Source organism: Strix uralensis, chromosome 24, assembly GCF_047716275.1.
Source record: "Strix uralensis isolate ZFMK-TIS-50842 chromosome 24, bStrUra1, whole genome shotgun sequence".
Taxonomy (NCBI): Eukaryota; Metazoa; Chordata; class Aves; order Strigiformes; family Strigidae; genus Strix; species Strix uralensis.
In genome coordinates this window covers 9,081,459-9,102,708 of record NC_133995.1, presented here as the reverse complement: position 1 = coordinate 9,102,708, position 21,250 = coordinate 9,081,459, and the positions used below count along the sequence as shown (strand labels likewise).

The following is a 21,250-nucleotide window of genomic DNA, read 5'->3' as shown; positions in this document are numbered from 1 at the left end:
CAGGCTGGATCCCTGTGCTGCAGGGTGGGGGGCTTGCTCGGCCCCCAGCCCCTTTTGCGTCGGCCGCTGATGCAGGATCGGGGCTTGTCACCATGTCCTTGGGCAAGATCCCGGGAGCAGCTCACGTGGGAAGGGCCGGGCAGGAGTTCCCAGTTGTGCCCAGTCCTCCCCGGCGTGACGGGGGCTGGAGCCGTGGCTGGAGCCATCCCTCCCCTGCAGCCATCCTGGGGCAGGCCTGCAGCACGCCTGGCCCTGCGCCCGCACCCCAACTGTGGCAGCAGAGCCCCAGAACACGACATCGAAACACCATTTTTCTCTAAACCTTTATTCCAGGGAAACAAAAGTGAAGTGTGGCAGCTCTCGGGCCAGGCAGCTGCCTGGAGGGGAGCTCAGCCTGCGCCCGGCGGGGTCCCTGCCTGCTCCCCGCTCCCCCACCGCGGCAGCGCTGAGCTCCCCTGCGCGCCCAGCGATGCTCTTTGGAGCCGTTCACTGAATGGTGAGACCAGTCACAGAGAACTGGTTTGACATGGATGTATCAAAAACTTAAAAAGGGTGAGTGGTCCCAGCGCGGCGCTGCCGCGGTCCCGCTCTGCGGGAGGAGGGGGCTGCCCCGTGGTCCGTGGCAGTGAAGGCCGGCGGGACGCCCTTGCTGCAGGCTCAGGGATGCACCAGGGGAGAGCAGAGGCAGGCCAGGGGGTGCTGGGGGGTGCTGGAGCTCCACGGGGCTTCTCCTCCTTTCCCAGGCAGGTTTCCTGCCGAGAATCCCCATGGCAGAGCTGTCCCCTGACTCGCGAGGGGACCTGCACCCCTCAGCCCTGTCACCCTCGCTGCGGGAGAAGCCGCCCCGCTCACCTGGCTGCTAATTGCCGAGGCGCAGCGCGTGGAGGTCGGCGGCGAGGCCGTCCTCAGCCGGGCTCTCGTCCTCGTAGGGGTAGCCCGTGTAGCCACCCTCCTCCCTGCAGTACCCGAGGAACCTGCGGGTGCAGAGCAAGGGCAGCGTGGGCAGGAGGGGGCACTGGCCCCGCTGCCTGCACTGGCCCAGCGGGGAAGGGCGGGTGCCAGGCTCACCTGTGCCAGTGCTGGTCCTTGCTGAGCACGGCCGGGTTACCCACCACGATCAGCAGAGCCTTGGCCCTGGTGATGGCCACGTTGAACCGCTGAAAAGAAAAGCAAGGGTGAGGCTTCAGCCCCCGCCCCAGCCCGCCTTGGGTGCAGGCACCAGCAGGGAGTGGGGGGTGCCCAGGGAGCAGCACAGTGCCTTGGGGTTCTTGAGGAAGCCCAGATTGAAGGTCTCGTCGAGCGGGAAGTACTCGCTGCAGCTGCGCACGGCGGAGATGAGGATGACGCGCCGCTCCTGGCCCTGGAACTCCTCCACGGAGCCCACCTGGGGCGGGGGCAGCAGCTGAGGGGCCGCAGACCACCCCCAGGCTGGGGCTGGCGGGGGTCCCTCGCCCGCGGTGGGGTGGGCTCCTCTCCCCCTGTGCCCAGGACTGTACCTTCAGCAGGCTGATGTCCGGCAGCGCCCGCAGGACGGGGTCCAGGGAGGTGATGGCTTTTCGGATCTTCTCCACCTGGGGGGGGATGCGCAGCATGGAGCCACCCTTATGTGCCAGCCCCAGGGCTGCCCACCCGTCCCATGTCCCCCGGGGGAGGAGTCTCCGCCTGTCCCTGCCTCTCACCTGCTTCCTGTAGGGAGAGATGATGCCGACCTCCTTGGGCGAGACGCGGGGGCAGCCCCCCTTGCCCTGGCTCTGCAGCAGCTTCTTGAGATAGTGGACCAGCACCTCGATCTCCGCCGTGTTGAAGAACGAGGGGCTCTTGGCCTCTCTCTGCTCTTCCCCGCAAACCCCGTGGAAGATGACGGGGAAGCCCTGGGGGTGGCAAGCGTTGGGCTCAGCCCTGCCTGCGGCTCAGGCCTCCTCCCTCCCTGCTGCCCCCCTCACTTTTTTGGGAAGCTCCTCCCAGGCGCAATACAGACTCCGGACGTCGAGCTCGTCGCTCTCGCAGGCCTTCAGCTCGCTGTCGTAGAAGAGCTCGTTGGGGATCCTGAGGATGGTCTCGTGGGACCTGGCAGAAGCAGAACAGTGCCCGGGGCGGATGCCACGTGTCCCCAGCGCCCCCCCGGGCACCGCACACCCAGCGGGCGCACTCCCAGATCCTGCGCCGAGCCGCACGCAGCAGAGCGGCCCCGTCCCCACCTGTAGTTCCAGAGCAGTTTGGTGACGAACTGCGGGTCGTACCCTCCGCTCGACTTCTTGTACAGGGGGTTGTGCAGCATCAGCCTCTCCAGCAGCGAGGTGCCTGCGCCCAGCGAGACCCCGTGGCTCGCTGCAAGGCCGCTTGGCCCTGGGCACCGGCAGCGCTCCCACCCCTATCCCCGCTCACCCAAGCCGTGCTCGATGGCCAGCGGCGACCTCAGGATGGGGCCCAGCTGCTGGGGGTCTCCTGCCAGCACCAGCTGCCCCCCGTTGGGGTTGGTCTCCTGGTCCATGGCACTCAGGAGCCCTGGGCACAGAGGGGGAGCTCAGCAAGGGACGGGGGGGTCCCCAGGCCATGCAGACGCTGGTCCCCGAGACAGCTGGTGGGCAGCACTCACCCGCGATGGCGACCATGCTCTCCGGCTCTACGGCCTGGCCGCCCTCATCAATGAAGACATGGGAGAAAAACCCTGGGGGGAAGTTGGCTGACACCAGCCTGTGGGAGAGGTGGAACGAGGCTGCCTCGGCATCCCTGCCCCGGCTGGATGTCCTTCCTCCCCTCACCTTCATGTTTGTCCTCCCCCAGAGCGGGGGTCCCCCCTGCTCCCCACCCTCCTCCCCTCCCTGCTGCACCCCAGCCTGGATGCCAGGCAGCCCCTGGGTCCCCCTGCCGTGGGTGGTGGGGACAATCCCCAGTCCTCTGACCTTCCCGCGGTCACCAGCGTGGTGATGAGGATCCGGTAGCGCTGCAGATGCTCCTTGCTGGGGTACACGTAGCAGCTCTGCTCGTCGTCCCAGTTGCAGCAGGACTGAAACCCAGGTGCTCGGTGGGACACTGCTCCCCCCAGGGGCCCCCAACGTGCCGCGGGGTACAAGGACCTACCCTGATATCAGCAGGCACCTCCTGGTAGCTCCTGGAGTTGGCAACAAGCCTGTAGATGTAGCGGGGGGCGATGTCCTTGATGAGGCGCTGGCACAGCAGGTCTGTGGCACTGTTGGAAGGGGCACAGGCCAAGATCCGGGCATCCTTGAAGCACGTCCACACCTAGGGGGGAGCGGGGGGCGATGGCACTGAGACCCACGGGCTGGGGTAGGCTTGGGGCTGGACCTTGGGCACCGGCCGCTCACCTGCTTGATGGCTTCCACCAAAGTGACTGTCTTGCCAGTCCCAGGGGGGCCGAAGATGAGGTACGGCGCTGGCCTGGACATCCCTGTCACGATGTGTGTCACGGCTCTGCACTGCTCCTCGTTCGCCTGCAGCTTGCGGTCAAACCACCTGTGGGGGTGGAGGCTGAGCGTGCCGGGTCCCCGTCCACTCCTGTCCCCCCGTCCCCTCCTGCCCCGCAGGCACGGGGACTCACCGGGGCTGGAAGGTGCCTGTGAAGAGGGACTGGTGGCAGGAGCTGGAGGGGAAGAGGAGCCCGGACAAGCCGCGCTGCATGGCCAGGGCTGCAGCCCGGTGCTGGACCTGCAGCGGCAGCCGGTTGAAGGTGAAGGTCACGTCGAACTTCAGGTTGTTCACAAACTTCTTCTGCAGCCTGGGAAGGAGCGGTGTGAGCAGGGCACGGGGACGCTCCCCCAGGCCCATCCCAGCCCTTCCCAGCCTGTGCCCGGCCTTCGGCATGTCCGAGCGGGGCTGCCGGGGCCCTGCCAGCCCGGCCACCACTCACTTGGAGGAGAAGCCCAGCCTGACCTTCTCCAGCTCCACACCGTGCACGTAGCCCTTGTACCGGACGAGCGGGGAGTGGTCCCGCTCGCTGCTCAGGTGGACGAAGAGGTGGTCCCCCTTCAGCACGGACGGGCGGCTCTCGGCCACGCCGGGCACCTGCACCGGACAGCTGGTGTGATGGTGGGCACCCCAGGAGCCCCAGCACCCCCCTGCCCCGCTGGCCTCCCCTACGCACGTCGAGGACCAGCAGCGCCCTGTCCTGCACCATGGTCACGTCCTGCATGTCGTAGCGCCGGATGTCCACCTCCATCTGGATCTCCTCCAGGTGCAGCAGCAGCTGGAACTTCTGCTGGTAGTTCTCAGGCTGCAGAGGGGCCTCCAGCAGCGACCTGCGGGCAGCCGGGATGTCACCGTGCCCCGAGGACACCTCGGTCAAGGGGCAGCAGGCGGGAGGCAGCATTGCCCCCACCCCTCGGCACTCACTGCATGTCAGCCCAGCCAGAGCTGGCCCTGGGTCCACGCAGGATCGCGTCCTTGAGGCTCTTCGGGTAGTCGTAGGTGTCCAGAGGGATTTCGCTCTCCAGTTCGTTTTTCAGGGAGCTGGATGGAGGGGACAGCAGTGCCACAGGGACGGGCCCCCCCCGGGCAGCAACCACCCGTGGCCCTGGCAAGCAGGGTGTCCCCAGCCTCCCCAGTGTCCCCAGCCTCCCTGGTGTCCCCAGCCTCCCCAGTGTCCCCAGCCTCCCTGGTGTCCCCAGCCTCCCTGTCCCCAGCCATCGCACGGGGATGAAGCGTGGTGCCAGGGTGCCCAATGGCCGGGTCCCAAGGAGCTGAGCCTTGTCCTGACTGGAGAACAGGCTGGAGCCCTCCGCGCGGGATGGCAGCGGTGACGCCTGTCATATACCTGTCAGGGGGGATGCCGTCCTCGGTGATGACGGTGACAGGCTGCTGGAGGCTGGACTGGTAAGGCTGGAAAGGTGCCGAGGGCCCCAGGTCCTTGGCCAGCTTGCTCTCGGCGACGGCAGCGATGAAGCGCCCGATGCTGAAGGGCTCGTCCGGCTCCTTGGTGAACTCAAAGACCACCACGGCATGGAAGTAGCCATTGCAGGTGGCCAGGCACCGCGCCTGGATGGGGTACGAGCCGCCTGCGGGGCAGAGGGGCGAGAGCTGGGTCCTGCATCTCCCCTGGTGGGGTAGGGTGTGGGGCAGGGGCTGGGGCACTACCTGGGTGCAGCAGCAGGGACTGGCCCTGTGTCACGCCTTGCTCGTCCGTGAAGGAGAACTCCCGCACGCGCCGGCGCGGCTGGCACCGCCGCAGCGTCACAGCCTCGGCCCCGTGGTTCTGCACCAGGACGGTGACTGTGCGGGGCTTGCGGGGCACCACCGGGAAGCGGATGCGCCCGTTGCCCTGGTCGTGCTCCGAGACGATCTCTACCCCGTGCTTCCCACAGATGAACTTGGCCCTGCAGGAAGGAGGGTCAGGCTCTCCCAGCCGGTGTGGGGGGTCCCCGGGGCCGTGCTGGCGCAGGCGTGGGCAGGGTCGTACCACTTCTTGGCGCGGCTCTGGGGCGCTTGCGGACTGGAGCTGGGCTGCTGCCCTGAGGCGGATGTGGACGCCGAGGCCGTCGTGTTCCCACGGGGTCTCCGGTACTGGTCTGCCACCACCACGCGCCTCTTCTCCTGCGAGGAGCCACCGGCATCAGCGCGGCCCCAGGGGCCTGCCAGGGGCCTGGGGCTCCTGCAGAGCCAGTCCCAGTGGGCACCGGAGTTGCTGCCCCAGCCCGGGGCCTCCCTCACCTTCTTGAAGTGCACCGACTCCCCGTGCACCTGCACCCGGTGGGTCACCTTCAGCGCGTACAAGATGCAGGAGAAGTTGGGCATTTTTGTATCGGTCCTGCACAGACAAGGGAGGGAGTTTTCTGCGTGGGCTGCCAGGGGCAGCGGCAGCAGAGGGAAGGAGAGCAGGAAGGGAGGGTGGAGAGGGACACTGAGGCTGGGGCATGGGACCCTCTAGTGACTCGCCTCTGTCCCGGGAGAGGGAGGAGGGCTGGGGCTTTTCACCAGCCCCTGTTACACCCCCACGGGCTGCTCCAGCTGTCCCACGCTGCGGCGTGGTTGTTCCAGCTGTGCCACGACATCGCTGCCTGTCCCTGCCAGTGCACAAGCGGCAGCAGGGCAGGGACATGTCCCCATCCCCAGATCCTCGACAGAAGATGCCATCCAGAGGGGTCGGCCCCCCCTCCCAGCCCCAGGGGCTGAGCCGGCACAGATTGGGGCTCCCCCAAGGCACGGCCCCTGTGCCCCCACAGCGATGCCTCCCCAGGTACCTCCTCCCGCACCCCAGGGCACGTCCCCCCGCCCGCCAGCGGGCTGAACCCCGGCTTTGCCAATGATTAACGGCGGTGATGTTGCACAAGGGCCAGCGTGACCAGTGTCAGTGGGGCGAGGAGGGGAGCGTGGCGGGCAGCGGGTGTCCGAGGCCGTGCCCAGGCAGCGGCTGGGGGGCCCGTGCAGCTGGGGAACATCCCAGCAAGGCTGTGGTGAGGTGGAGGGGCTTGGGGGCATGAGGGGAGGCAGCTCAGCCTCTCGCTGCAGCCGCAGCCCAGCAGCACACGAGCCTCCCCAGCAATGCTGCTGTTTGAGCCGTACCTGGCGAGAGCATGGCCCCTGCGTTCGGGTTTCACTGGTCCAGGTGGTCCTCACTGCTCAGAAAGCACAGGCCCCCCATCCCACCCAGGCTGGGGATGCAGGAGAGTCCCTGAAGGCCCCACGTGTGCCCCAGCGCTACCCTCACACCCCGCTCCCGGCTGGAGCCGCCTTGGCACCCCCACGGGAAGCCCCAGCGATGCTGGCTGGGGCCCAGTGATGGTGGCCAGGCACTGGCCATGCTGGCCAGGGGAATGGGCGATGCCCAGTGATGGTGGCCAGGCACCGGCCCATGCTGGCCGGGGGGGCCGAGGCTGCCCGGGTCTGGCCGAGGGCTCTCACCTCCCGCGGAACTCCTGGTTGTAGATGCTCCGCAGCGTGTCCCGCTGGCTCTCCTGCTGCCGGCCCGTGTCCCGCAGGAACCGCACGAACTGATCCCCCCACTGCCTGCTCTCCCCCACGCTGAACCGCGGCATGGCTGAGCCGAGCTGAGCCGACTGAGCTGAGCCGGCCTGAGCCGAGCCGAGCCGAGCTGGGCTGGGCTGGGACTGGCTCAGCAGCGAGAAACGAAAGCGAAAGCGGCTGTGCACCCTGCGGGCCCGCCCGGCCGGGGCTGGGGTGGGCGGCTCCTGCCCGCATCATCGGCCCGTACCCGGGGAGGGGGGAGCCTCGCCCGGGGTCCTGCACCCCACTGAGGGTCCCGGCTGCGGGATCCCCACGGTCACGGGAATTGCCCCGGCTGCGTGCAGAGGGGCTGGGGTGGGGGCTGGCGGGACCCCGAGGGGCGCACCCCCCCCCCTTGCAGGGCTACTCCAGAGCGAGGGGCACATGCCCGAGCCAGGCTGTGGTTGCGGGGCCGGGGGGAGCCGAGGTGATGACTGTCAACGGTCTGGGCTGGTTGTCACCCCCCCGGCAGCGATTGCCAGCAAGGGGGGGGCAGGGGCTTGGGCAAGGAGGTGCCCAGGTCCATCGCTCTGTCCAGTGACGAAGGCAGGGGCTGCCACAGCTCCCCCGGCCGCTCTCGAACTAGGGCAGCAGCAGGAAGAGCTGGTTTCTGTGTCTCTGGTTTCCCGTGCTGTCCCCCTCCAGCCTGCCTGGGGAGGATGGTGAGCCCCGACCTGCTTCTGTAAAGCTCAGGTCCCTGGGACTGCTCACGGTGCTGCTTTCGCCGTGTCTGTGGCCCGAGGCTGTGGGGGTAAGTTGCTGTTGTCCCCCCTTAGCTTGGGTGGCTTTTCCTCTGCCCCAGGCTCTGCTGCTGACCCGCTGCTGTCTGGAGGTGGCTGACGGACCGTGACGGTGCAGGGCCCCTCGCAGGTTGCTCTGAGGCTTGAAAAATGGGGGTGCTGCCTTTGGAGAGGTTGCTTGTTAGTCCTTCTGTCACGTATTGCAGGCAGAATCCTGCAGCTTTGCGCTTTGGTCTTGCAAACTGAGAGGAAAGCTCTGTCCTTGCTGGGCAACCTGGCTGCTGTCTCTGGGCCAGCTGGGCCCGTCCCACCGCGCTCGGCTGGCTCTGTCCCCCCGGCTCAGTCAGGCTCCAGTGCCTGCTTGCTGAGACCCACCTGGGCCAGGCTTTGGCTTTGGTATGCTCAGCAGAGCCAGCCCGGGACACAGGCTGTGCCAGAGCTGGGCTCAGTCACCGCTGAAGCCTCTGGTCTCCAGCAGACAGTAGCCAGTGGCTTGGAGGATTAGGTTGCCTCTGGGGCATTGCTTAGTGCCCCGGGGGCCAGGGGACACCCAGGGACTAAGAGCTGGGAAGGGGCTGGGGCTGGGCCAGCGCAGCCGGCTGCAGAGAAGGCTGGTGGGGGAGAAGGGCCGGGAGGCAGGCAGGCAATGAGCGGCCTAGAGGATGATTAGCTAAAGATTTGGAGAAGAACAAAGAGATAGAGCCGGTCTTAAGGCCGGAACAAGTGAACTACTTACAGTGTAACTAACCCGGAGCGGGACAGGACTAGCCTTGAGGCAGATAAAAGCCCGGTTGTGTGCCCAGCCTTATCTGGGCCCGCGTCGGCTTCACGTTCTTGGGATTGCTGCGGCGCCTGTCGGGATGGACCAGGGCCACGCACCTTGGGCCCTCACCCACGTAACCCTTCATCTCCTCCTGGCACCCGTGCAGGGAGGAAACCCTTGTCCAAACACCGGCTGGCAGAGCCCTGTCCTTGAGCAGCTCCGGATCCTCCAGACCCGCTTTGTGCAGCACCAGCCGAGGAGAGGAGAGGAGGGGTACAAGGAGAAAATGGGTGCGAGGAGAGGAAGGGTACGAGGAGAGGAGGGGTACAAGAGGTGGGTGCGGCCCAGCAGGGCTCAGGTGACAAGCGGAGGAACCTCGCCCACCGCTTTCCCCGGGGTGAGGTGCTTCATCAGAGCTGTGTGACTGGTTTTCTGTTAATCTGGGAGCCCTCAGGCCTCCAGGTCCCTGCTCCGGGTGCCAGGATGGGGGCGTCACCAGGGGGTTTGCACGCAACACCCCCCCCCCCGTCCTGCAGATCTGCCGCCATTGGGCACCAAGAGAAGCGAGACCACGCAAGAACAGACACAAATGGCTTTAAAACAAAGAGCGGTGTATTTCTGCCAGACTATGCGGTACAGAGGAGGCCTGCAGGACCAAGGGTCAGTCTCAACAGCAGATACAAATACATTTTATTTAGACAAAACTTCTCACAAAGGATAGACGCACGCATTTTGTGGTATTACTGTGCAAAACATGAAGTGTAATGCACACCAGTCCCATCCCTACCTGCCCACCCCCTTCCTCTCTATTTTTAAAAATAGGAAGACACCAGCCAGTTTAAAAACCAGAACCTGCAGGAAGGCCAGAGGTAACCAGGTGCAAACAAAGCCCAGGGAGTTCCCCAAAGGGGCTTCATTCCGCAGTGAATCCACGTTCTGAGTTCTGAGAAAAGCACACGCGTGCCCCCTCAACCTCCCCCCACGAGAGGGGGGGACGGGACTGCCATTTCTGATTTTACAGAAAAAAGAGTAACATAGAGTAAGCATTTAGAGAGCAATGAAGAGATTAATTTCAAAACCCCCTTAAGTATGACAAGAAACTGGCCACAACTGAGACAAAATGGAAAGGTTTTTTCTCTCACTTTGGTGCAAGTTTATTTATTTTGTACACTATCCATCCATACACCTGTGATACAAATTCTATGAACCTGCCACAAAGCATTAAAGCACAACATACCTATTATTCTGTAGACATTTGCATTTTTAATCACCAGACAGCCTACATGGAGCAGCAGTAATTCAACCCCGGAACTTGTAGATCTGTAAAAACGCAGATGTCTGATAACCGTACATACAGGAGGGAGGGGAGAGCAAAAATGTTCACTTTTAGGGAACATGGCTCAAATCTTCAGATTTAAAAAAAAAAAAAAATGACGTCCCTGGAAGAGCTGGCTGCGTGGGGGTTTCTGTAAAGGATCCTGTAAACTCATTTGGTACAGTAAAATCTGAGCCTGCAGGTTTTTGCTCTGTGGTCAGCAGTAAGGGTTCAGGACTCGCTGTCTTTTGCGCGACTCTATCTCGCAGCAGAGCGCCTGGAGCTGTTGGCAGGTCGGACAGACTTGCTGGGTACCTGGAGAGCTGTACGCGGGCGGGGGAACGCTCTGCACCCTCCGCTGGGTTGGTAATAGGGCTTTTCCAGCTAGGAAGTTTTCCAACCAGTACAACTGGTGAGTGAGAACAGCTACGCGTCTGAGCCATGAATGTGGCTTAATTCAACTGACCTATCAGTAAATGCAGTCACGACAGGAAGTTTATGTGGCAGGAAACACAAAACACAAAGACAACACTATTTGTTCCACAGTTCTCTCTGAGGCTAGAAAACCTGTTAACTTTGAAAGCCCTAGAAAAATGCTGCACTGGTTTAGAAACCATCTACTTGGCATAGGACCACATTTGTTTTTTGCACACAAACATTTCATAAACCTCCGCATTTCCGCATTAAGCATTCTGCATTTCTTTGCCAATCTTGTAGCTGAGGATTTTGTTCCAGTCGATCTTGGTGCGGGTGACGGGCAGCTGCCGGCGTAAGGCTTTGAAAGTGGTGTCTGACATAGTCTGGTAGTTCTCGCTGATCGCGGTCTGCAACGGCAAGTAGGTTCAGTTACGACAGGAGTAAGGTACTCCAGAACGCCCCAAACCCTTCCTACGAGGCGAAGGCACACTATCAACTGAATTAAAATGCAGGCACCAGCGTGTGTGAAGTGCAAGGGTTTCTGTTCAAGTGCCCTGTGAATGTGGCAGTGTCTCCTCAGGTGCTTCATCGCCTTTTCTGCACCGAGTCTCCTCGCACACAGGCTGGGACAACGTAAAAAGCTGTCACGCTGTCACACAAGTTTCCTCTTCAGTATTTTTAACTGTTGCAGAGGAAAACATTTAGACTCACTCACTGCCCTTCCATGCTTGTTCCAGGCACCATTTGTAACCCTTTAAAATAACTATACAGCAAACTTGATTATTAATTACACACAGCTTGATGACTATGTTCTTTATTTAAACAACTGCTACTGCCCTCTTCTACGTAATTCTTACAGTCAATACCACATTCAGCCAGAAACAGAATTGGAGGTCAATTTTCCATGTTTCCATTAACAGAAAATGGAGACTGATATGATTCCATCATGTGTATTTAGCCACCACTGATCTTACCTGATACTCGTTTTCTGCATTTTCTATTATCTTAATAAATTCCTTAGCTGTCTGGACATCACTCTACAAAGGGAAAAATACATTTTTATATGTTTTAGAGCAACTTACAAAAGCTACTTAACAGATTTCTTCTCAAACGATAGGCTGAGCTAGACGAAGTGGGTAACACCAGCAGCTCCGCCCCGTGTCTGCAGCCAGGTTCCTTTGGAGACAGGGGCACACGCTGGCTGCAGCTCGTGCTCCGAACTGAACCCGGACTGCACCCTAGTGCGCAGCAGGGAAGCAAACCTTCGTGGTACAATCAGGGATTTTGTGACTGCTGCTCCATCTACTGTAGTACCGGACTTTGTACCTTCCCTTGTACACTGCTCTTACTGTTCGTTCCCTTGTGTATAGATGGAAAAGCACATTCTGCCCTCTTTAACTGGAACTCGACAGATAAGTGCTCCAGTACAGACTATGCTTTCTAGCACACTCTAACTTCAAGCAGTTGAGAATCTGGGTTTCCCACGTAACTCTAAACACTACGACAACACTGACTAGTCACCCTAAAATTACATTAAAATCAAGAGAATGCAGTCATAGCAGCGTATGCTTCACGAGATGTTTAAGAAATAGAACAGTTGCTTTATCTTAAAAAAAAAAATCTTTTAGCATACTTACTGAAACCTGTACAGAGTCCTGGATATCTTTATGACTAACCAGTTGAACGTTGCCATCTTCATAGTAATGAACCTGAACAAAGAGACAAAATGCAGGTTATCATTAACACTCATTTCATAATCCCTAGAGCCCCCAAATGCTACCAGAATGGCACAACAGCACTGCTGTGCCAGTCTTCTCTGCTTACGTGGAGACTAAAAGCAGGATGGATTTTCTAAAAGGTTTCATTCTTTGTCAAGACTGTTCAAGATTATGTTAACGCCTAGAGTTGAAATAAGAGCAATTATAAAAGAATTCATGGTATAGGTTTTAGCCCTATAAAGTGAAGCAGACTTGGAGGCACACTGGGTAATGCTACATAATAAACCACAGGCCAGATTGTAGATGATGTCCAAAACACCAGATTTAAGAATTAATTCCTCAAATTGTATAGTTTAATAGCATCCGGACTTGAGAAGGACATCTCGGCTGTACCTCAGCATCTCATTCTGAGTCGATTGCATTCGTGTAAGAGAAGCACAATGCAGCTTCTCCTGTTATTGCCAGAAAAAGTAACTCACCTGGATTTTGAGCACTGCAGCCACTTGAGCTGTTGGTGGTGTGATGGTAAACTTCCACTCTGATCTCCAACGACCGTTCCTACAGACAAACAAAGCATGAAAACTATTTCCAAAAAGCTCTAAGAAGACCCAAACTAACAAGAGCTCTCTCTGTCTTATGACCAATACTACAGTGCCTTGCACTGAATTGCGCAGGTGAACAGAGCGCAGCTCCAGTTCGGCCGAGCCCGGCGTGCTCGTGCTCTGACCACGTACGGGGGTCCCTGTCCCGTCCCGCTAAGGCCCTTCACTCCGGGCAGGTGACAGCCACACCGACGGCTTTAGGAAGCGCCGTGGGGGCTGCGAGGTGAACCCACTGCAGGCTGAGAAGCAGAACTTCTCGGGAAGCCCAAGCCTACCCGCCCTTCAGACTGTGTCAGAAGACATAGAGGATGGGTTGGTTTGAGGAGTAGTCAAGGAAGAAAATACACTATGTTGAAATAGTCTTACCAGAAGTTTTTGGGCTGGAACTGGTGGCTCTCAATACAGGCAATAATTGTCTGCTGCCCATCTATAGATTTACCATAAACCTGTATTTAGAAAAAGAGTTAAAAAGGCCCAAGAGCTGAGGAAAGCCATTCTTAATTTCTGTTCTTGGCAGCACTGTGGAGGCGTGCTATTGTGGCATCTCACTGGGAACCTGTCCCACTAATGACACTGTCCAACACCTCCACTCATGCAGGTGCATTAACGCCTCCTTTTTATTAACTGCAGGCGTTACGGTGCTTGGCAGTCATGGCTATGAAAAAGAAGGTCTGGTACATCTTTACCACTGCGTGCACACCAAGGTATTTGCACCCTCTTTGGAACTTGTTATTCCAAAGTTAGCAAAAGCACTAGTGAGGATGGAGAATTCAAACAGCACTGCCCAGCACAAAGTCCACAAGGTCCTGCCTGCCACAGAGCAATGAACTTTCAGTGAAAGAAGACAGATACTCAACAGTACAGAAGCCGTTGGGGTAATGATCTTTCACATAAGCTCTCAGCGCGCTGTCACAGGCATCTCTCCATTGTTTTAAAGCTGATTCCGTGTCCTCCGGCTGGGGGTCACTTGCTTCTTTCCTTAAATGATCAAACTTAAAAGAAAGTTTGTTTCTTGGGTCTAAAAATCTGCCATTGCCCAGATCACCATGTTCTGTGATTAAGACCTGTAAAAAAAACGGAAATTAAGATATGCTTATGCTGGTGTAAATGTGCTGGTTTGTGGTTTTCCCTGACTATCTGAATAGATATCGATGTTTCAACCGCTTCTTTTACTGAGCTATAATATCACATAAAGAAACGGGGACTTTCAGTAATAATTTCAACTAATAGTAGTTGTAGTGAGGCTGTAGGTAAACTTTCTGCTCTTCACAGTAATATTGCACCTAGTCTTCTGTCCCAGAAATGGCTGGATTATAATAACAATGTATATATTTAGCTTAAAGTTGGACATCCTTACAATAGAAACAGCTAGTTTTGCTTTTAAAGTTATTTTCGCTGTTTTCCTTCCCCATTTCTAAAGGAAACAAAGAATTTTACTCTGGAATTTACTATTGTCATGTTCCGTGTTGCAATAGCTCTCCTTCTGGTCAAGAAGGGTATATAGACGTGGCTACTTCTAACATACACACACTGAAGCACACACAAAGCAGCGCTGTACCTTCCCTCTCCTTTGTCTTAGTCACCATAATTCTCTGGCTGCTCAAACACTGACTTTTTTTTTATTTGCAGGTTGTACTGTAACTTTTGCTTGTCAAAGCTATGTCTATGGACAGCTTTCTTAAAAATATCTGCCTGCCACGGACATATCTGGGACACCAGAAAAGCTAGGTCAGTACTCGGCTCAGAGAACAGAACAGCTGGGCAGGCCAGCTTTCTATCTTCTGGAGGACTTGCTGCTTGTTCTCAAAAAAAAAGAAAAAAAAAGAAAAAAATTGTTTTGCTGGCATAGACTGGCTAGTATTAGCTTGGTATCGTCAAAGACACCATATGTTTTTTAGGGTAGCTGAGAATGGATTAAAAATGGAGAAAATGAAAAAGAAAATACTATTAAGAATCTGCTACTGGTTGTTGGTAGGAACCGTACGCAGGTAGCAACACAAGGATTTGTGAGTGAGCTTTTAAATAAACAGTAATCTTTAATCATTCATACTGTAAGTAGAATTCCAGCGACTTCAGCATGGAGCTTTACTCAAGGAGCAATGAATTAGTTATTAGGCAGTATCAGACCATTTCTGAGAACATTTCACCCATGCTGCTTCTATGAGAGCAAAAGTTTGGTAATATAATAATGTGTGGGGGAAGGAGGAGAGCTGATAACCTGTGAGTGGAATGAAACTAGTCAACATCTTGATGAAGCAACATTTTTATTGTCTTTGCACAGTGTAGTAACATAAACCTCAAGTATAAAAGTTTTCTCTTACCTGATCATCATACCCTTCTATCTTCACTGGAGTGAACTGGTCCATGTTATACTGTGCAAATGCACTGTTAAGAATGAAAAGAACATGAACTTTATTGTACATGCACATTTATTTGGACTCAAAGACAAGTACATGGTGTGATTTATATTACAGAAAATTTCAACTTAATTTGGCAAATAATACACACAAGCACTCTTAAAGGATTTTTCAACGCCTTTTATTGATGATAGCTATAAAATCCCCGGTCTAAAGCCAGGTTTATTTAATGACCAGGGAAGCACAGAGTTCAAAAGTAGAACAGTAGGCAGCCTGGGGGAATATGAGCAAGCCAGGGCAAAACAGGAACACCCCAGCTACAATTAGACAGCAGCAAAGTAAACAAACGAGTAGACTAATATTTACAACAATTTTCTTATGTAAAGACCTGCTGACTGACATGCCACCTAGCTTTAAGTAAAATCTTAGCAGCAAAAATCTTGTGTGCATAACCTTTAAGCACCTTCTGATGAGACTGGGCAAGTAAACAAGATATTTTAAAAGCTTTTTTTTTTTTTTTTTGAGGGCAGTTCTTTTTCTAAACTTCAGCTAAGGATTACTCAGTATTTCAGGCTTCACTTGCTTTACAAATCATGCTCCAACAAGATCAGACATTCCTGCTGCTGCAGAGTTAAACTTTTTGGCAGAGTGCCTTCCTGTCAGTTTTATACGGCCTCTACAGCACAAATTCCAATTTAGGGCTTTTAAAAAGAATCATCCATGCCTTTTATTATTTATTTTGTTGGGGGGGTAAGGAACTACAGAAGATTGCTCTCAATACAACAACTGGCTCTCTTTGTTACCGAATGATGGGCGTGAGGAAACACATGCATCTCTGGGAATTTGACTTGTGTTTGAAATACTGGTTGGTACTTACTGTGCTGCTCCTTCCCTGAGAAGATTGTCATTGTTAAGCAATAACCGGACATCTGGAGAAGAGAGAGTTCGGGTAGGTTATTGGATTTTTTGATCAAACGTTTCTCTTTATGCATCTCATTTTCAACTGTACAAATGCAAACATTAAAACAATTAAAGCGTATGTAGTCACAGAATGACAGCACACTTTTCCCTCACCACTCCTTCGCCTTAAAAGCGGTATATTGTGACACAGACGGAGACTCTTATAATAGATGAAACTTGAAGAAAACACCACCCATCATTTTTCCTTATTCACTTACCATTGAATACTTCATTGAATTCTCCAGGGGGTGCATGAGTGATGAATTTTGCAGCTATACGCACCTACAACGAAGCAGAAAAGTAATTAAACTAAAGACAAAAGACAATTTCCTGAGTTCATACGTACTGCAACCTACGCTGAAGCCATCCACCAACAAAGCCAACTCTGCGAGTGTTAGGAAGTGCCACATTTAGGCAGAAATCCAGGCATGCATTGTCAAAGCAGAAACAGTTTCATAAGGTAAAATTTGTTTCAGTGTAACCGAGCAGAATAATCCCAAACGGACTCAGGAAGAAGCGCAAACTTCACAAGGGCACCTGTAAAAATGTGAACTGTTCAACCTGCACTTCTCTAAAGAACAGGAATGCTGGCTAGCCACTCTTTTTGGTGACATTCCTCAACAATGTTTTTTCCTGATCGTTGCCAGTAATCAGAAACCTAAATGCCAGGTATAGAAAGAGTAAGAAATGACTGCAGCAAGTGACATGGTAACTAGATGGAAACCTACAGCACAACCCCACAGCTAAGGAGTGTCTGACATCTCCTGCGGGACGCCCTGTGATGCAACTTGTTTGCGGCTGACGGCTGGCTGAGGGAGATGCCACTGCCCACAGCAAACGGCGCGTGAAGGATGAGAGGCGGATCCCTCCAGAAGTGGAGCAGTAAATCAATTACATCAACTGCCACGGGACTGCCTCCAGAGTTAATTATGCCTCACGGACTTTGAAAAGCCACTGATGTGCTCAGAGTGCAGAAGGTGCTATGGACATACAAAGGAAAAAGCTGGGAACTGACACAAATGGGGAGGTGAGGGAAAGTGCCAAAATGAACCAGAGAAGTCAGACAGAGCCTCCAAATGAAACCATCCAAATTTCAGCAGGTGCTCCTTGGGGGTTTTTTGGTGGGTTTTGTGTTTGTTTTATTTTCCCCTTGATCCTCTAATGCTGCCCTGGTCACTTCTAACCCTGAGCAGCAGACACACCACCTGTGCCATTCTGTGACACATTACTCCTCTGATCTGGAAGTAGTATTTTACTGGAAACTGTACTGTAGCCCAGCCATGAACTGTCAGAGCAGTGGAAGAATTCAGGCACGTGAACTGTGGGTGATACAATAACTACCTGAAAAGGCCCACTGTAAGGAAAATACCTGAATGTCTGCAAACTTTGCAGCTGGGAAAGAAAAACCCATTCTCTTCTTAAAAGTAGTAAAACCGCACTGTGTGCTGAAATCCAATATACATATCTTGCATTGTTAGGATTCAGGCGGTCTAGGTATTGATTCAGTAGAAACTAGTAAGGGTTTATGGTTTTCATAATCAAATCTTTTATGGTTTTCATAGGACCAAAGGGAATAGAATCATTTTGGAAGACTCGAAACAGGAAATGTCACAAAATTAAACCTCTCCCCTAGAGTAATAAAAACGTCACATTTCTTCCAATAAGCACAGCTAACAAAGCTGTGCAATAAGCCTTTCTTGCTCAACTAGACATGTATTGAAGATGAGTGCAGAACGGTGCTCATTACAACTCTGATTACTTCTTCTACTTTCATTTTGAGTAGTAAAACAAAGGAGTGTGTATATACCCAACTACTTCAGCTGAATTATTGCCAGAGCTGTAAATAACTTGCTTCTCTCAACAGTCTTCCCCGGTTTAATTAGAAATTGTTGTCTGTGTTGTTTGTCACATGACTTAAAGCAAGCCATGAAGGGAAATAAAAGACCCTTCTATACAAAGGCTATACTGCCTTGTTTCAACAGGATCAAGTAACAACTCTGCCTTAACTGGATTGAGCTTCAGATAAAAAGAGACTGTCTTCCAAATTAGCATTTGCTTCAAAAACTATATATACATTCTTTATGCCATAAGTAATTATGCAATACAAATGAAAACCTAAAAAGTCAGTAACTTGTGTGATACAGTACAGAATGTCACACCATTTTCTCCTAATTTTCTGCTTTTAGCTAAGATTGGTAAGTATACAGCAATCCTAAAAATGTAGCTCTTACTGTCTGAAAAATTTCACTATTTAAAGAACTGTAATTAGGACACATTGCTGCCATAATCTTGTCAGATTTCACTGTCAGAAATCTGGATGGTGATGAAGATAACGTAGCAGTAATTAGGAGGGACACTGCTGCTTGATGTCCTCTGTGGACTTTGCGAGAGCCAGCCCTAAATGGCTGAAAGACTTCTGAAATGACACCATGTGCTTTCCTAAGAAAGCCCTAAGCACGAGTCCAGGCGTATCACCCTGCTAAAGCGCTTACAAATACACACCACTTCACGCTGCTCAGTGGGAGGACTGCACCAGAATACATCCTGCAAATTAACTCCCCAGATGAACAGATTTCCTTTGATAAGGTGCTTCAACATATGGAAAAATAAGGCCTCTAAAAAGCCATAAAATGTAGCATCTTATAAATTTATGCAACAACGTTGTGGTTGCAGAATTGTACATGGAACCCTCATAAGAGGGACCACTGTTTTAACAGGTTGACTTTTAGATCAATGGAGTCTCATAAACAGATCCTTGCAAAAAAACCAAATATGACAGGAGAGATTTTTAGTCTTCCACAGATTCTTCCACTTGGAAGGAAAAATAAAATCAGCACAGAAACGACTCTGCATTTCAATCAAACATTGTCACAAAACCAGCCACAAACAAAGCAAACGCTGCAAGTGAAAAGTGTTCACTTCTATGAAGCATCCCTGGCCCTGCCTCCCTTCTGCAGCAATAAACTACAGAGCATTTAAGTCAAACTATTAAAATGGGGAGTGGAGCACAGCAAACAGGCTGTGGAGCAATTAATTCTAATGTCAAGCATTTCAACTGCTGTTGGTTTTCAGAGTTGTTTTGTTTCAAAGTGGTGTCAGCAGATTGGCAGGATGTTCATTTGCAGAAGCATGAAAATAAGACTTTCTGCAAACTGACCTACTTCCTGGCCATCGTTGCCATTTCAGGTAGCTCTGCAACATGCTCGCAAAATGAACTTCCTGCTTCTAAAATGGGGAAAGTGTCTGAGAGGGAAGCTGCTCAACCATTAGTTTAAGCTGGCGAAATGGCAGCAGAATGAACTTAGACAACAGGGTACACCGCAGTAGACTTTGAACTAAAATGAATCCCTTCGCTTACCTAAAATATGCCCATAGTGAATAAAGAGGTGAGGCTGAGGGGGGAGATGGAACGAATTAATTTTGTTGCTCTACTGATTTGTTTCTTTGATTTTAAAGCATTGATAAACTCAGACTTAAAAAAGGAAACATATGTAAAAGTTCTAGATCTAGCTGAATGGCTATAAAATGGATACTATAGTAAATCTTTGCTGCACGTTACTTTTTCAGATCCTCGCTTAAGATTATCCTTGTCTACCTGTGCTAGGCATGGAGCTACTTTAAACTGAATCTAGGTTGCCTGAGCCAGGACATCAAGTAGAATGTAGGCTCCGATTTCAAGCGAAAGCCCATCTACTCCAACAAATAAATACCTGGGCACACGTAGTTCTGAAGAGCCTTGTCTTAAAGGACAAGCCTTCCCCACAAGTGGTGTGAAAGAACTCCAGATTTCAGGTGAATGCAGTAGGAGGAGGAAAAAGAACACCTAGTGACTCCAGGTTCTTGCAACACTGACTCACTCCCAGACTAAACAGCTAGCCTAGATGTAAGCCTACGAACAGGGACCCCAGTTCTACTTCCAGCTCTTCAAGGACTTGCTAGATTGCCAAGGGCAATTTACTTCACCTCCTTTGCTCTCAACCCTGTACCATCATAACCCCACAGATGATACAGCTTCAGTTTGCTTTAATTTTCACATCAAATTCAATTTTAGCAGTTCAAATGAAATTCAGCCAAATGACATCTCAGGTAAAATATTTTATACATCACTGGATAGACTTCAGTTATATGCTATAGACCATATGAATTCTGTTCTGGAACACTCATTTCAAACAATGCTCATGTCAGCTAAAATATTAATTAAAGGATGAAATACGCCCTTAAAGCTCTATCTGCTTGTTTCACAGTGAATGTCAACGTCCCGAAACTGAAATTGTCAGTTTAAGGGAAAAGTGAAACCAGGCTCCAGACTCATGGGATCCTTAATGCCCCCTTCAGAACGTTAAGAAACAAACCAAAAACCTAAATTTAATATTTTTATGACATAAGGAAGAGTAACGGTGGATTTTTTAACTACCGTTTGTAGGTAACTAGTATTGCCTAGCAGAAAAGGCGACCTTTTCATTTGTTAAATGAAACTCAAGTGCCGCTTGTAAGATTGTAATTTTCCCACATTCCTACGCATGAGGTACAATCTGTTCACTTCTCCCTTTCCTAAAATAAATATTGCTCTATTTGCTTCTGCTTAGTCCCTTCCATCCAGTGTAACTTGTAGGATCTACATTAAAATTACTGTCAGCAGCTAGGGCAAGCAGAAAACGTGAAGACACGCTCTGGAGGAGTTTTGGAAGTGAAGAGGTTGCACAGCACCTTCTAAAGACGCCGCTAACTTTGCTGACCTGGGAAAGGAAAGCCGAAGAGCAGAAAAATATATTTTCATGCACAAAGACGCGCCGAGGCACCCCAGCTGCACCCAAGCAATAAGGAAATCGAAATGCAAAGCGTTGCGCTGATAAGTAACCGCTGATCCGGCCTCTCCCCCAGGCAGCGGCGGCCCGGCCGGTCTCGGGGGCCCGCCTGCCCCGAGGCGGCGGGAGGCCGGGCCACAGATGGGCCCGCCAGCACCGGGCGAACCTCTCCGCCACCCCCCGCCCGCGGGTGCTGCAGGGGCAGGGGCGCCGGCCCACCGTAGAGAGGCGGCCCCCGTCCCTACCTTCTCCTCATCCGACACCCGGTCCTCGAAGTCGGCCATTTTGGCAGCTCTGGGCCCGGCCCGGCCCCGCGCGGAGCATGCTGGGAGCGGCGGACTGGGCGCCGCCGCCGGGCTGGGCCGGAAGCGCCTCCAGCGCCATATTGGCTACGGGCAGAGGCCGCGCGGCGGCCATCGCAGGAGCGGGCGGGCCGGGCCGCGCTGGCGGAGCCTCCGCGGCGGGGGACGGCGCGGGGGGGACGCTCGGACCGCGCCCCGCCGGCGGGGGAGCGGAGATGGGCTCGGGGAGCCGCGGTGGGCTCGGGGAGCGGACTGCCCGCCCTGCCCGCGCTGCCGGAGCCCACCGGGCCCCGCCCCGCCGCGCGGCCCGCCCC

The 21,250-nt window shown here is 53.8% G+C and overlaps 2 protein-coding genes across 5 annotated transcripts; both read right to left on the bottom strand.

Annotated features, from left to right (window-relative positions):
• Nucleotides 1-309: 309 nt before the first annotated feature.
• On the bottom strand, nt 310-7,056 carry MOV10 (Mov10 RNA helicase). 4 transcript variants are annotated; one of them, XM_074893376.1, is made up of 22 exons: nt 6,856-7,056; nt 5,665-5,761; nt 5,414-5,547; nt 5,092-5,330; nt 4,772-5,012; nt 4,351-4,467; nt 4,103-4,256; nt 3,869-4,023; nt 3,560-3,736; nt 3,327-3,474; nt 3,082-3,243; nt 2,904-3,007; nt 2,597-2,694; nt 2,386-2,505; nt 2,199-2,301; nt 1,944-2,067; nt 1,680-1,871; nt 1,497-1,571; nt 1,259-1,384; nt 1,069-1,157; nt 853-974; nt 310-752 (listed from the first exon to the last, which is right to left on the bottom strand). In XM_074893376.1, the coding sequence occupies exons 1-21, from the start codon at nt 6,987-6,989 to the stop codon at nt 860-862; spliced, it is 2,904 nt and encodes a 967-aa protein (XP_074749477.1). In that variant the 5' UTR covers nt 6,990-7,056; the 3' UTR covers nt 310-752; nt 853-859. The 4 variants fall into 4 exon arrangements, with proteins under 4 accessions (XP_074749477.1, XP_074749474.1, XP_074749476.1 ...); XM_074893373.1 differs by having other exon boundaries at nt 1,944-2,301; nt 2,386-2,694; XM_074893375.1 differs by lacking the exon at nt 6,856-7,056 and adding an exon at nt 6,517-6,835 and having other exon boundaries at nt 1,944-2,301; nt 2,386-2,694.
• Nucleotides 7,057-9,581: 2,525 nt separating this feature from the next.
• CAPZA1 (capping actin protein of muscle Z-line subunit alpha 1) lies at nt 9,582-21,045 on the bottom strand. Its single transcript, XM_074893946.1, has 10 exons — nt 20,880-21,045; nt 16,048-16,111; nt 15,747-15,798; nt 14,834-14,897; nt 13,370-13,576; nt 12,879-12,958; nt 12,390-12,468; nt 11,830-11,901; nt 11,167-11,229; nt 9,582-10,599 (listed from the first exon to the last, which is right to left on the bottom strand). Exons 1-10 carry the CDS (start codon nt 20,916-20,918, stop codon nt 10,459-10,461), a joined length of 861 nt encoding a protein of 286 aa, XP_074750047.1. The 5' UTR covers nt 20,919-21,045; the 3' UTR covers nt 9,582-10,458.
• Between the last annotated feature and the right edge of the window lie 205 nt (nt 21,046-21,250).

Coding starts and splice junctions, on each gene's coding strand:
- MOV10 (XM_074893373.1), bottom strand. CDS start 6,989: ATGCCGCGGTTCAGCGTGGGGGAGAGCAGGCAGTGGGGGGATCAGTTC. Junction 1,385..1,496: donor CGGACATCAGCCTGCTGAAG/GTACAGTCCTGG, acceptor CCCCCGCCCCAG/GTGGGCTCCGTGGAGGAGTT. Junction 975..1,068: donor AAGGACCAGCACTGGCACAG/GTGAGCCTGGCA, acceptor CTGCACCCGCAG/GTTCCTCGGGTACTGCAGGG.
- CAPZA1 (XM_074893946.1), bottom strand. CDS start 20,918: ATGGCCGACTTCGAGGACCGGGTGTCGGATGAGGAGAAG. Junction 11,230..11,829: donor AGGACTCTGTACAGGTTTCA/GTAAGTATGCTA, acceptor TTCCCTTTGTAG/AGTGATGTCCAGACAGCTAA. Junction 10,600..11,166: donor ATGCAGAAAACGAGTATCAG/GTAAGATCAGTG, acceptor TTGCCGTTGCAG/ACCGCGATCAGCGAGAACTA.